Below are 14,609 nucleotides of genomic sequence, written 5' to 3'. Positions count from 1 at the left end.
ATAACACATAATTTATAATTATGTTGATTGGGAGATTCAACAAACTAAACGGTTATTCCAAAATGATTAATGTACGAGAATTATTATAGTTTCTATAAGTTTTAGAATGTGCAACGCTGATGAACACCAACATTTTATTGAACATTTTACTTTCACAAAAATATTTTCAGTTCGATTTGAAATCATTAAAAAATCTTAAATATCCGCCACTGACAAACAATAACATAGAACGTCAAAGTCTGCACATAGAGGGTCGTCTTTTTGTTGTCACTGTATCGACAGATCTGCGTAAGATGACCGTTTTGCCCATGCGCAATAAAGCACCACGCGTATTCCCTTCATAACTCCCGGCAGCTTTTCAAGCGTTTATTGTTTTCCAATGCGCAAATAAGTAGGTCCATTTTTCAAAAGTTCTTTAGCGTCCTTCCGTTTTCTCAGACCCTCAAACGTGTAAAACGAGGCTAATGACAGCAGCACCATGCTGATGGTAATGTAAACCTTCGCGTCCATGCATACAAATGACGTATAGCCAAATAGGATGACGTACATGACGTTTATGAAGTTTCGCATTGTGACGTATACGGGCCATTTTTGCTGTGGAAAGTAATGGCCGATGTAAGCTGAAAAAAGAGCAAAATTACAGTATGTTTAAAAAGATAATATCTCATTATTTGTTCAAAGAAAATAATTATGTATGCTGTAGCTTATTATGATGGTGCTGAATTTATCAACTTGACTGAATTAACTTTGAATCAGGTTGTTCAGCAAATAACACATTACTTAATCTCACCAGACATTTGACAGAACCAAACGGAATCCGCAAGCCCCCAAGCTACCGGAATTAGGAGGTAAAACTCGATCGTCTGCTCTGATGGTGCAAAAAACACCATGGCGGCAAGACAGGCCAAGTTACACGCCGTGGCAATGGCAAACATGACAGGCCAACCGACATACCTGGAAAGTTGAAATGGTATAAATTGTCCTACACATATGATGAAACGAGAGGCATTACTTTACAAGACTTTGAAAAAAGATTTTGCGAGATCTCATTTCTTTCAAATCTTTTATGTGATGTGGACACTATATGTATGTTTCAACTCTAAAATAGTGCAATTTAAAATATTTAGAATTGACATAAAAACATTAAGATTACATGATCATTATATCGAGGGTGCAAAATATCACAAATGGGAAAGTTGGAAATAATTACCGTAGCGTTCGTCCGGTTATTGCTGATCCTAATATAGTACCCCCAGCGAAGCATATCATACTCCAACCGTTGTATTCTATTCCGATTTCACAGCTGACGAATGCCTGAAAAAGGATAACGAAAATATTATGTCATTGATATTCACAGAATTTGGTTGATTGAAACTACTATTTAGATTAACCACGTAAAGGGAAAATCGGGCGTTTTTAGGTCTGATAAAAAAGAGCGCTGAAAATCAGATAAAAGACAAATGATGTAAAAATGGAAACTAACCGTCAAGTATCATATTGACATTAGTATTATTATTATTATTATTATTACAGTATCTTAGATCACTGCGACAAAAACAGTTTGTGAGTCGCTCTAGTGCGTTTGACCTAAATAAAGGGTATTTCGGGTGGGCGTTGGCCTACTGTGGTAAATTCCGTCATCATGAACTGAATCTCGAACCCAATCCACATGAATGGTAGTAATAAAAATGCCAGGTTTTTCTCGTAGCACATTTTCAAGATGGTGCCGCAGAAATCCACTGCGCTGTGCAGAGAGTCCCCGGTCTCTGGGTGGACATTTTTGAGGAAAAATAGAGCTATGAAGAACGCCAACAGGTCCAGACCTACAAGCCAAAATAATAAACAAAAATGTTTATTGGATTTCAAATCAATTGTAAAAGAAATACGTTGGTAAAAATATCTGAAGACCCACCTGTAGCTAAGTTTATGTTAATATTGAGGAAAGGATTAACAGGCCTACCCAACTACCAGACTCGGCACCTAAGGATCCTGAATTAACCGGTATATCGGACCACACTACCCGTTTTCAAGGTGTGTGTCAGATCGCATTTCGGAGTATCAGCCAGAACACCGACAGGATGAGCCCTGGCATGCTCGGCTGTCACCTTGATTGGATAGTAAACGATTGTCGTAAAATCGCTATATGATTTTAAAACCGGGTGCATAAATTTGAAAGCCACCTAGATGCACCTTAGACTGCCACATTAATCTAATACAATGCAAAAAAGCCCTATCAAAAGTGGTTAAAACATTCAAACCGAATGTCGTAAAGTCCCCATATATACCCATAGAGACAATAAAATAGAGTACTCTAAAGTAAGAGTACAGTTTAAGGTTGTTCAGCCGAGCGTGGATGAGCCCGCAGTCGTGCTACAAAATTTGTTCTGGGGTATGATACTCCGAAATCTGACACACACCTTGAAAACGGGTAGCGTGTTCCGATATACCGGTTAATTCAGGATCCTGCCGAGTCTGGTAGTTGGGTAGGCCTGATTAAGAAGAACCAAATCGCATAGAAACGCCTTCTCTTTTTTTTAGTCTGTTTTGTTTTGAAATAGTACGCACTTCTGACAAAAGTGAATTCTCATTTATATTCTAGTAACTTAATAACAAGACTGTACAAAATTTCTTCAGTGCAGCAAAAGAAAAAAAAAACTCGTAAATATAGTTATTTCTTTCAATGAGAGGACCACATGTACACACCTATGAACGCACAAAGGACTATAGTCACAGAAAGCTCGTCAGGTTCCCGGATGTAGGTCCCGGATGTATCCTCCCACGGACAGAATTCGAGACCACAAAGACCTGTTAAGTTCTCTGTCAGGTCCGAGCTGTTCCCCATGGCGTCTTGTGGCTTAATGAGTACCAAAGAGGACACCAGGTTCCCCCAGACGCCGTTGAAGGTGTTAATGGTGAAGAATATGCCGCTGAAGAGCCCCATGACGGACTCCTGGGGCTGCCCTGTGGCCGAGGCGTACTCCAGGGCCAGGGTAGCCACATACACACCCTGAGTTACCCAGGCTTGGGCGTGGCCTAGAGAAAATGATGTCATTGCAATATATTGTTTATAAATAAATGTAAAAGATACAATGCCAATATTGCCGAGGTTCTTAAATATATTCAGCTGAGAAACTGTTGATTTTTTTAAATTAAATTCATTGTACCACCGTTGAAAAGGAACAGGGGTAAAAAATCCATTAATTTCTGAAGATGTAAAATGGCTTAAGTTCTTTGCATTTAGGAGAATGTAAATCTTGCAAAAACAATGAAAACTAAGGGAAGGAACAGAAACCTCAGAGCTTACCAATTCCAACAAAAATCCCAACAGGCAGAAGCACTTCAGCTACTGGTGAGAAATGGACGGCGGCGAAGATGGCGTGTACAATCCAGCCAAACAGGACGGAGCCTTTGGCGCCAATAAGTCTCGTGATGATTGGCGCTGTTCCAAAGGAGACCAAGGTGCCACAGAAAACACAGAGCATCACGAAGGAACCAATTTCTGCATTAAGGATCACCTCTAAGTTCATCAGTGTGATAAAGGGGGAGTATCCTAACATATAGACTATAGAGATTATGATAACTTGAATGAACGCGTCCCTGGCTTTTGATTTCTTCTTCCTGATTTCTTCATTAGAGAAGAGGAGCACGGATTTCTCCGAGTCTTCGGAGGTTTTCAGGGCAGCGTTCGGCGCCATGGTGGATTATGGTGTCCAGGGGGACGATTTCACAAACTGACTTTGGTCTTAAGTCGGCTTTAGCAAAGACTTCAGAAATCTGCCTTGACTTTAGAATGTTCAACCCTCCAAATAAAGTAGATCGCAAGTCACTGGAACGGCACTGGTCTGAATTAAAATGAACTACATCGAAGATTAAATCAAGAGAACATAGAAAAATATTCTGCCAAACAACCACTAGGAAAAGTACCTTTGAACAAATCAAACGCTAAACCCAAAGGTTATTTGTGTCGGTCTTGAGCCTAAGGTCGCAGACTGAGTCCAATGTCAATCAGAGTGCTTCTCAATCCCAGTTGAACACAGCGGTTATAGTGCAGCGGTTGCAATCTAGATTTCTTAATCGCTGGACATTTCCACCACAATCAGCTGATTACAGTATAGACGGTACAAGTAAGTGTCATGTAGTTCGATCTCTCGTAGTATTTCAGCCGGGGTTGTATAAGGAGAGCGATATCATTGCGATCATCTTGCTATATACGTGTGCCATACACATTGAAATATATACGATAAGAATAGTTGGTGAGTTCGCATCGTCATCCACGGCAGGTGGTGGGGCACATTGTGCAAAGTGCAGATTGATTATGCGTGTTAAGACCTATTTCCAACACGATAAAGAGCATATGTAATAACTATCTGACAGGTCAGCGCTTCAAGCACAGCCGCAAGGTAAATAATATATCAATAAATACAACAAAATAGGATCAAAGCATCTTGAAATTATGCCGGAATAAAAAACAGCAGGCGTTCAATATTAAAAGCAACAGTACAACTTTCCTGGGATTTTATACACTCTGAACACAGGGTATGTAAGTACCTGTAGTCTGTTACAAAATTATTGTGTGCTCATACTTTAATTTTAGAAGCCCTTTATTGACATCAGAGGTTTGGAATTTTAAACTTTTCCCTTTCCGGGAGAATTCTGTGCAACAAAATTAATCGAACTGTACAATTGAATATGATTGACATTCACGTGATCTGCAATAAAGCTCTCGTGTTTAAAACAACCGTAATATTTTAGTTGTTAAGAAAATATCTATAATTTGTGATTGGGAAAATAGAACAAGCGTGGAGCCTATAATGACAGAAGTAGCATAGATTTGATTTGAAATACACTCAGTGAACAACAAAAAAAGGTCTTCGATATATACATTTATTGTTTTAAAACATTTAATTATCAAAATATATTTTCATAAATATTTCAATATGAAATAGACTGATGTAAGACTACGTTTTCTCAATGTATGTGTAGGTAGGTCCTGCTTCCTTGGCCTTCCGTCGCTGCAACACTTCAAACACATAAAAAGAAGTCAGTGATGTAAACATCATTGCCAGAGTCATGTACATTTTGGCTTCCATGCAAATAAAAGCGGTGTATGCGAATGTTATCACAAAAGTTACGTTCATAGAGTTTCTCATTGTCACAAAAACTGGCCATTTCTGAGAGGGAAAATAATGTCCAATATATGCTGAAATAAACAGATGAACAAACACGTTACATTCATTTTTAAAGTAAACAGATCATGGACTCTTTATTAGGAAATATAGGCTGTTCAGGGAATTTAGGACATCTGCATCTAAAAGGAATTAATGGACTGTTACCGATATTGCACTGTAGAGATTTTTGAATGGTTCATATTTATCACTATTCGAACTTTTCCAGAGTAAGGATGAAAACTGCATACAGAAGAAACGTTTTTAAAGTAATAAAAAAAATACATAATGATGCACTGATTTATTTGTGACATTGGTGACGAAATATTGACAGTATCTTATAGTAAAAAACGGTACGATAAAACCCAAATGCCCATATGAAACATTAAACAATGATTGGAGAGAAACAGGATTCGATACCTATTTCAAAATAATAATTTGACACCTATTTGAATGTTAGTGATTGGTATGTTCGAGAAATGGCAAGTGGTGATGCTGGAGCCTTATTCTTATGATGAATATATTTAACGTTTCTTATAGCTAACTTTTGAGAAGATATGCTAATATATGTATACCTGACATTTGGCAATACCAGACGGAATCCGCCAGTCCCCATGCTAACGGGATAACAAGGTAGAATTCAATCGTCTGCTCAGAAGGAACATAAAACATCATGGCGGCAAGACAAGCCACATTGCAAGTCCCTGCTGCGGCAAACATGATGGGCCAACCCACGTATCTGAAGATATACAAAAGATGGTAGAAGGTCCGATTAGAATATATTACAATAAATTCAAATAAATATAAAAAATAAATTAGAAAGGAAAAAATTAAAATAGTTTAGAGATACACTTATTATGAAACTGTGAAGAGTAAAAATTACAATAAATTACAATAAATCTTATGTCTTCATATATTCTGTGGTCAGGATGTTTGATAAAACGTTATTCAAAATTTAACATATCCTAATTTTGTGTTGAAAAGATGGTAAGATGTGTATATAGCCCTACTTCAATATCCTCCCAGTAAAAGCCGAGCCTAGTATAGTCCCGCCGGCAAAGCACATCATACTCCAGCCGTTGAAATGGATGCCGATCTCACAACTGACGAAGGCCTGGTGAAAAAACGACAGAAGTCAAAATTAGTTTTCTACCTGCCTAAATAAACTGGAAGGTAACAAACGACAACCATTTGTCACAAGGAGACAAATTTAAATAGAATACGCATAACAATTGCCAGTTTTAAAGAAACGTCTTCAGTGTTTGAATGTTGGCAATTTAATCTACATGGACTAACGTAAGCCCAGTATGACAGAAATGGAAGTCCTATTTAGAAATGGGCGCCCGGGTTCCATACATGCCAGGCTGGGTATAGGGGACGGATTATTAAGTGAATGTCACCTGTACAAAGTAATGGTCAGCAGACTACGATTCCCCAGTACTCTACCATTTCTGACACACCGGAACCTTTTCTCATAATTAGACTGAACCGGCATGTAAGTATGTACCAATCCTACTGTAATAGAAAATTGCTAAAAGATAAGTAAAATAATTAAGAAAGAAAAAAAAGAAAAGCAATTGAATGAATACATGACTGGCTAAAACTCTACATGTATATTGACCTGCCTTGGTGAACTCCGTCATCATGAATTCAATCTCAAACCCGATCCACAGAAATGGCAGCAGCAGGAACACAAGATTTTTCTCGTAGCACATCTTGAGGATCGTGCCACAGAAATCCAGTGCGCTGTGAAGAGAGTCACTGGTCTCAGGGTGGACGTTTTTCAAAAACAATGAAGTTATGAGGAACGCGAGAATGTCCAGACCTTGAGAAAAAAGACACATGCACTAATACCAGAGTTACCGTCGTAAACGTTAGCATGAAAGTTGCCATAACATTTTTCGTTGTGCTTAATATAATTTCCATTTTATTGCCCATATAGTAGTGTAACATTTTTTAAACCCAAATGGGAAAATCGCTTATTTCCTAGATTACAATATCACACAAATAAATTTCATAGCATGCATTTCTTAGAGAACAAAAATGAGGAAAATAACAAAATTAAAAATTAAAAATTCATACCTATGAATGCGCAGAGAACGATGGTGACGGCGAGTTGGTCAGGTTCCCGGATGTGGGTCCCGGATGTATCCTCCCAGGGACAGAACGCAGGTCCGCATAACTCGCTTAAATTTCCGGTCATAATTTCCGTAGAGTTGAGAGCGGGGTCCGTTGGTTTAACTAGAACCAGAGAGGAGATAAGGTTCCCCCAGACGCCGTTAAAAGTATTTATGGTGAAAAAGATGCCGCTGAAGAGCCCCATGACGGACTCCTGAGGCTGCCCCGTGGCCGAGGCGTACTCCAGGGCCAGGGTGGCCACATACACCCCCTGGGTGATCCAGGTCTGCGCGTGACCTGAGGGGAGAAAGGAATTAGTTTAAACGTGGTAGAAGAATTAATGACAAAATATCTTGCTAATCCACAAAGAATGGTTGCTGAAATTGATGGTCAGTTAACATTGTAACGTAAAGGGGTAAAGAGCTGGAATCTTTGTGTAAGAAAAGTGAGGTATCTTAAGCCGATTCTCCCTCTCTCTCTTTCGGACAATCAAAGGTATTTCCCACCAACAAAAGAAACTCATAAGCTGATTCACGTGCTAGTATTCATACACTGTATTTTTTTACCAAGAAAACCTTTTTTTGTTCGTTTGCAAGAATTGAAAAGAAGCACATACTGCTACATGTACATTAGTCACAAATACATACCATTTTTTAGAAATAACATTAATGTTACCGGTATTATCGTTCGAGCAGGAAAGACAAAAAAATTAATTAAAGATATAAAACGTCCCAACTTACCGATGCCGACAACCACCGCCACTGGCAGTAAAATCTCTGATATTGGTGAAAAGTGGACGGCGGCGAAGACGGCATGGGCGACCCAGCCCACCAGAACTGAGCCCTTGGCGCCCAGCAGTCTGGTAATGAACGGCGCCGTAGCAAACGAGATCAGGGTGCCGCAAAAGACGCAGAGCATCACAAAGGAGCCAATGTCCGCGTTCAGTATCACCTCCAAGTTCATTAATGTGATGAAGGGAGAGTACCCCAGCATGTACACGATGGAGATGATGATAACTTGAGCCAAAGCGTTCCTGGATTGTGCTGTCTTCTTTTTAACATCTTCGTTGGAGAATATAAGCGATGTCTTTTCCGAGACGCTGTCCGTTTTCCAGGTTGCTTTAGGCGCCATGTTGTCTGTGGAGGGACGATCAACTGTTAAATGATGTAAAAATGGTGGACTTGACTTGGAGTAACGGTTGAAAAGATCAACATCTAAATATAAACGGTAGGAGATATCAAGGAGTGAGGCAAGGACTTGAGATGACAATAAAACTGGTGACCACAGCTGTAGAAAATGGTCAAAGTACATGCACAGAGATCATATCTCCCTGGTACTGCGTGTGAAGACCACGGAATCTCAACTGTGTACACAGTGCCGGTGTTTACGAGGTTATGTGACTTTTTCTATGTCTACGTTACTGGTCCAAATAATAAACAGCTGGTATCAGTGTTCGTTATTTTTTATATTAGTTGTTTGGTACTTCTAAAAACGGTCATTGCCCTTGTTGGAATAAGGAAAAAATAGTCAGTATAAATATATATCCAAATTTATGAATTAATCAATGATTAATGTAGTTGTAACACATTGATTTAGATTGAATAATCGATATCTCAGAAAGGCAAGAGCCTTATCATAGATAAATGTAATTATTTGAGAGAAATTGAGGTTGTTCCCATTGAAACTGTCGGTCTACGAAGATGGATCAAACTCGACGGGTACTTTCTCTAAATGCAATTAGTACTATAGACTAACATTCCTAATCTTGTCTCCAACGTTCTCGTACAATCACCAGCGTGTGTGTGTTATTCTCATCGACAATGAGTGGCGTGTTAATCTGTTAAATTAGTTGTATTCAGCGAGAGTCCCCGCGGAGTTGGATCGATAAACGCGGACCGAAAGTTTCAATGGGAATGAACCCTTGCACGTGCAGAATTTTAGTGAATCAGTGGTGTTGGTGGGTCTCTAAGGCCTGGGACTGGCTGCACTTCCTAATTGCTTGGACGAAAAAAAATACTAGCTTAGTAGTCCTTTTCACTTGCTGGTAAATCATTATTCAAGAAAATTGTTGATTAAAATACTATGGTTTCTCACCCAAAAGAGTTAATTGAAGGCAATGGCGTCAATACAGAACTTTTTAAACTGTGAAAAACATACAGCCCTGGACCTTAGACAGTTTGAGTCCGTCAACTGGTTGAAACAAAATAGCTATGACAGGGACATACCTCTTGAATTGTTCTTCCAAGTTTTCTCGTCGACAATGCAAATGCCCCAAGACGTGTTATTTCCAGTATATGCTGTTGACGACTGCCAGTACGTTAATACGCGCACTGCCACCGCACGTGGTGCTTGGATAAGATTACTTAATCAGACGCGAGACACGGGACTTCTTGTAGTGCGGTCAAAAAGGTCAGGTAAATGCAAATAAACTCAAATCCCGTTTTCAGGATAGCATAACTAGCCTTCTCGGATTGGAAAGTGCTCCCATGAAATGACAAGACAAGGAAACGGGAGATTTTTCATCCTTCGCTTTCTGTTTACCCTTCTTTGCACTTGTTTCACATTTTCTTAACCGTTTTGTCAATCCTATATCAGTTAATTAAGATTTTTATTCAAATAAAGTTAAAATAAGGAGGATCTAATAAGAAAGGTAGCATGTTTTGGATGTGGTAAACCTTGGTGAAAAATTGACTGTTGCTGAAAATTGGGGTAATTTATTTTCTCTACATAAGGTCTAACGCGCAATGAAGTCAATGAACGCCTTGGCATCTGCGAAGGCTGCGATAACAGTCTCAGCCAATTCGAAACGACCCACTTTAAATGTGATTAAACGGTGTCGGCTACTCAAGGCCCAACTTCAGTCCACATTAAGCGGACCCTGGGTAAATTTTAATATTATAGGCATCAAGATGCGCCATATACCTAATGTTACGTTAACGTCAATGGAAAGTTAAACGATTTGTTAAATAGTCTAATATTACCACACACTGTATTTATGTTAATCTGGCAGAGAATTAATAGAGTGCTAGGCGTTCTAATGGCAATTCACCATCTCGGAATACATGAGCAGTTTGTCTCCGCCCTTAGTCTCATTCTGATAAAGGCGTTTTAAGTGACAGATCGATAATAAAAAATATATATATAAGAATAAGCAATTAGAAATGACACAACAAAAAAAAAACGTATCGAACCCAAGTGCAGGAACAGGTCAAGCAGTGATTGTGAAATATGAGTTTCATTCATTTATTTCTGTTATTTCTTTTCAGCAAAGGTAGATATGTCAGGATAATCCCATATAAGATACCTTTAAGTCTCTCGTCGTATCGTTTCCATTCTTTTCCTCCTCTGAACAATTGCGACGTTAAACAACACCGCACACCCGCTTAAAACAGCGGCAATTATGAGGCTCAGTTGAAAGCATTTTGACCCGTAACATAAGGTCTCCCCTGTCTTTGCCGTATACCCGTAATAATCGTACAGTTTCCCAAACCCCTTTTGAACACCAACAGTGGCAAATGAGCTGAACATCATAGTGAAACCCCAATTGACACCAAAGTGTTTCAGACCAAAATGTTCCACCAGTAGTAGTGGAGTTAGACAGTATATTGTCCCATTTGCTACAGCCGCTGACAGCGTCAGAGCAACAAGAGAAGCAAACTCTTCCGGAATAACACAGCACACAATCAGTGTCACAGTTTGGATAACGATTATCACCAACAGCATGGAATCCCGCGAGATTTTGGCGATGAGAGCGTCTGAAACTACCCCCATAGTAAATTTTGTCAACGTGGTTACGACTGGCGAAAGCACAGGAAAGATGGCCGCTTGTGATGCAAAGTTTGCAGCTTTTACGATGACTGTGATGTTGTTGACGACCATAAACTGAAGAGTAGTACAAAACATAAACACCCAGAGAATGAAGTGAAAGTCCCAATCTTTCAAAATTGCCGGGAATGTCTTTTCGCTCGCCATAGTAACGGCCTCTCTGCTGTCATTGCCGTTTACCCTTCTATCTGTGTCACCTTCACCTTCACCTTCACCTTGATTTTCACTGGGCAACTCTTCTTGCGCGTATTCCAGGTCACTTTCGTCTTCAGCATCACTAATAACTTCAAGTTCGTGGTACTGAAATTCCTTTGACGAATACACTTCGCTCATTGGTGTCTTTCCTGCATTTTCACTGAGGGGCACTATGCGAACAAATATTGTGCAAAGTACATTTATCACCAACGACGCAGCCGCCAGCATTATGAAATAGCCAGAAATGTTCTGTTTCGCTTCGTCGCCGTTCGTATGGCCGTTGATGAACGCAGCGGCATAGGTGGCAGCACTTAAGGTGGAACCGAGGCTGAAGGCGGAGTCAAGCAGGCCTACGATCTTCCCTCCATGGTGCTCATGGAAGTTGCCGAGGTTTGGGGTCATAGAAGTTAGACCCGTGAAAACGCCTCCCAGACCTTAAAGAAATAAATAAAGTGATTTATTAAGAAGTAATGAAGGCAACAAAATTTATTTTCTGTGGCTCGAGTTCATCGTATTAATATAGGACCACTACAGAATGTTGTTCATAAATAATTCTTATATTCGTTGTTATTGGAAAAGGTTTCAAACGCCGGGTAAAAAGTGTAAAAATAAAAGCCTATATAAAAAGAAAAAAATACCCCCCCCCCCCCCCCCCCACCGTGTCATGACGCAATAAAGATTAGCAGAGTAGGAACATAAACCGAGAGTTACGTGAGGTTGCTTTCTATTTTATTTTTTCAACATTCTGTTCCCTGATAAATAAGTATTGTATTTCTCCCTATACACGGAGAGGTCTACAGATTTTCTCAGTTCCAGTGCATAGCTATATCTTTAAATGCAACTGTTTATCTAGAGAGAATTAAAATACAGTTCCTTTATGAAATGATTATCTTAAATTAACGCCGTTTCTAAAATAGGGGTCATGGAGAGATGAAATTTAGATTGACCATGCTTTTACCCTTATAAAATTTAGTGTAATGAGTACAAAAATAAACCTTCGTGAAAAAAAATATAATAATAATAATACCAACCTACAAAAAAGAAGTACATAGCCAGCAACCAGTGGTTTTTACTGTAGAAATCCGCCAGGTAGGTGGAAGAGAAGATGAACAGGTATCCTCCAGTCCCCAGTATAAGACCTATCACCAGGTTCCAGCGTATGCCTATCTTCTCGTACGTCCAACCAGGTAACAGACCTAACTGGACTCCAACGTACCCCAGTGAGGCGATGTCTTCCGCTGAAATAATAATAATAATAATAATAATAATAATATAGGAAGAAAAATGACAGTGAGCAAACAAATGATAATGATTACAGTGAAATAATAATCTTGACAATCGCAATAATAATAAAAATAACAATGATAATAATAATGCCATTAACTTTGTTTATGGTGAATCTTGTAGTCAAAAATTATGAAAGCCCCCTCTGAGCCCGCATACAACCTACATATTAAGTTAATAATACAACTACAACAGCATTTACAACGATAATAGGGGCTGATATGGGGTATACACTGTATATGCAAAGCTGTATTTGAAGGCCCGACACATTGGTGCTTAATATTGTTAATGATCTTCATTACTATCATATTATACGAATGACGAATGTTCAAACTTTTTTTTGAAGGTGTTTGTGCTATATTGCGCTCAGCGGTTTACTTTGAGCACAATTAATGTATTTCACTGCACGTGCACATCATATTCACAATGATAATTATAATATATTTAGGAATTTGACAGACAGGGTTTGCAATGATCCAGTATGCGTGCGTGCATCTGTGTGTTTTTGAGTGTGTGTGCGTGTGTGTGTGTGTGAGAGAGAGAGAGAGAGAGAGAGAGAGAGAGTTCTTACTTTGTGATTGTGACAGCGAGAAGAACTGCTTCAGTGCCAACTGGTAGGCATTGAACGTGATCGCCATCCCCTGAAGCAGCAGCCCCAGACACCCCACCACGAGCGCCGCACACCTCAGGACTGCCGGGCTAATAGCCATGTCTCCGGCTCTAGATCAACCACCCCACTCTATACAACTAAGCCTGCTGTAATATATGACTACCAATATCAATCTCGCGGTGACAAGTGCCTTGACAAGTGCCCGTCTCTTATTTTTCTGTTCAGGGTGACGATGAGTCTTCTTGAAATATGTTGACTACTAATTTTCATGTCTAGTGCAATATAATCCGTGCCCCACTTTTAATGTAAGTGGAAATCCATTACACTTTAAGTTGATAACCCATTGTCAACCTAAATTGTCGAGATGTTTATGTTCGGATTTCATATTGATGTGATTACTCTGCACCTATAACTGCTCCCACTCTGAGAAGACCCGTCGCATTCCAACTAAAATCAATATGGACGACTAGATCGATATCGGTGATATAGCGTTACATACAAATACACAGTTCACACATATGTTAACAGTGGGCGTCTTCACCCCTACAGATTGGCTGGCGTTGCATTTGAACTGGATACGTCGTTAAGCTGAGTAAACTCAGTCAATGATCACAGTGCACATGCCCTGTATAATCGCTGTAGGATGATATCATGGTAACTGTTGAGGATAGATAGAGTTCCTTTCGCTCGCGTCACCATATATTTGGGACAAGTGCCCGGGTAGACGAAGGCAATATTCATTAAGATTTATATCAGTGGTATGGGCATGCCTCAGCGTAAATGTCTTAATTCTGTCCCATATAAAAGTGACTGAGTCGGGGTGTTGACCGAACGAGTCCCAGTCACGCTGGCTATAGGTCGTGGTCACTCCTGTCTTTACCAATAGAAATCTTATTCCTTCCTTCTCGGTCACTCTCTGAAGACTTCTTTAACTTCCTACTCACAGTCAGAAAACTTCTTCTGCTCCATACGTACATGTACAAAGACAACGTTTACGTCATCCGCACGCTCCAATATAAAAACCGTATGTTTTATATTCCCTATAACTTGAATCAAACTGTCCACTCGTAGTTTAGATGACGTGGCATTCCAAATCCCTTCAATTGCAATGACCAGCAATCGGATCTGGTATATAAACTATATGTCGTCCCCAGCCCACAGCAGGTCCATTCACGTGTCAGCAGTGTGTGAAGACAATGACTAGTACATACAAGACACGTGGCTGGTTATTTTAAAATGAAATACAATAATAAACAATAGCTTTTGTGCACTGTCGTGTTTCTCCGTGCTCATCCAGCTATGACTACATGCAGAAGAGTGATGTAGCATTAACCTGCAAAATGTCAGGTAAATCCTCAGTGCAGAGAGGTGACATTTGTCGGTGCAAACGAAGCGTGTCGTGACGCATGGGA

General features: G+C 39.7%; 3 protein-coding genes across 5 annotated transcripts; all 3 read right to left on the bottom strand.

The window, feature by feature from the left end:
- Positions 1 to 57: 57 nt before the first annotated feature.
- Positions 58 to 4,410, bottom strand: LOC106168122 (N-acetylglucosamine transporter UNC93A). The gene is made up of 6 exons (XM_024076563.2): positions 3,305 to 4,410; positions 2,704 to 3,033; positions 1,624 to 1,823; positions 1,211 to 1,314; positions 791 to 954; positions 58 to 620 (listed from the first exon to the last, which is right to left on the bottom strand). Exons 1-6 carry the CDS (start codon positions 3,693 to 3,695, stop codon positions 367 to 369), a joined length of 1,443 nt encoding a protein of 480 aa, XP_023932331.2. The 5' UTR covers positions 3,696 to 4,410; the 3' UTR covers positions 58 to 366.
- Positions 4,411 to 4,868: 458 nt separating this feature from the next.
- Positions 4,869 to 10,333, bottom strand: LOC106168121 (N-acetylglucosamine transporter UNC93A-like). Of its 3 annotated transcripts, none has more exons than XM_086996068.1 (7): positions 9,509 to 10,333; positions 8,024 to 8,786; positions 7,248 to 7,580; positions 6,791 to 6,990; positions 6,176 to 6,279; positions 5,741 to 5,904; positions 4,869 to 5,200 (listed from the first exon to the last, which is right to left on the bottom strand). In XM_086996068.1, exons 2-7 carry the CDS (start codon positions 8,592 to 8,594, stop codon positions 4,959 to 4,961), a joined length of 1,614 nt encoding a protein of 537 aa, XP_086852194.1. In that variant the 5' UTR covers positions 8,595 to 8,786; positions 9,509 to 10,333; the 3' UTR covers positions 4,869 to 4,958. The 3 variants fall into 3 exon arrangements, with proteins under 3 accessions (XP_086852194.1, XP_086852195.1, XP_086852196.1); XM_086996069.1 differs by having other exon boundaries at positions 8,024 to 8,497; XM_086996070.1 differs by having other exon boundaries at positions 8,024 to 8,437.
- A 179-nt stretch (positions 10,334 to 10,512) lies between these two features.
- Positions 10,513 to 14,584, bottom strand: LOC106168110 (uncharacterized). Its single transcript, XM_013547048.2, has 3 exons — positions 13,159 to 14,584; positions 12,335 to 12,541; positions 10,513 to 11,737 (listed from the first exon to the last, which is right to left on the bottom strand). The coding sequence occupies exons 1-3, from the start codon at positions 13,295 to 13,297 to the stop codon at positions 10,590 to 10,592; spliced, it is 1,494 nt and encodes a 497-aa protein (XP_013402502.2). The 5' UTR covers positions 13,298 to 14,584; the 3' UTR covers positions 10,513 to 10,589.
- Positions 14,585 to 14,609: the final 25 nt, after the last annotated feature.

This window comes from Lingula anatina, chromosome 9 (assembly GCF_051362555.1).
Source record: "Lingula anatina isolate TDL-2025a chromosome 9, LinAna3.0, whole genome shotgun sequence".
Taxonomy (NCBI): Eukaryota; Metazoa; Brachiopoda; class Lingulata; order Lingulida; family Lingulidae; genus Lingula; species Lingula anatina.
The sequence above is the reverse complement of the archived record's forward strand: the minus strand, read 5'-3'. Positions and strand labels throughout refer to the sequence as shown.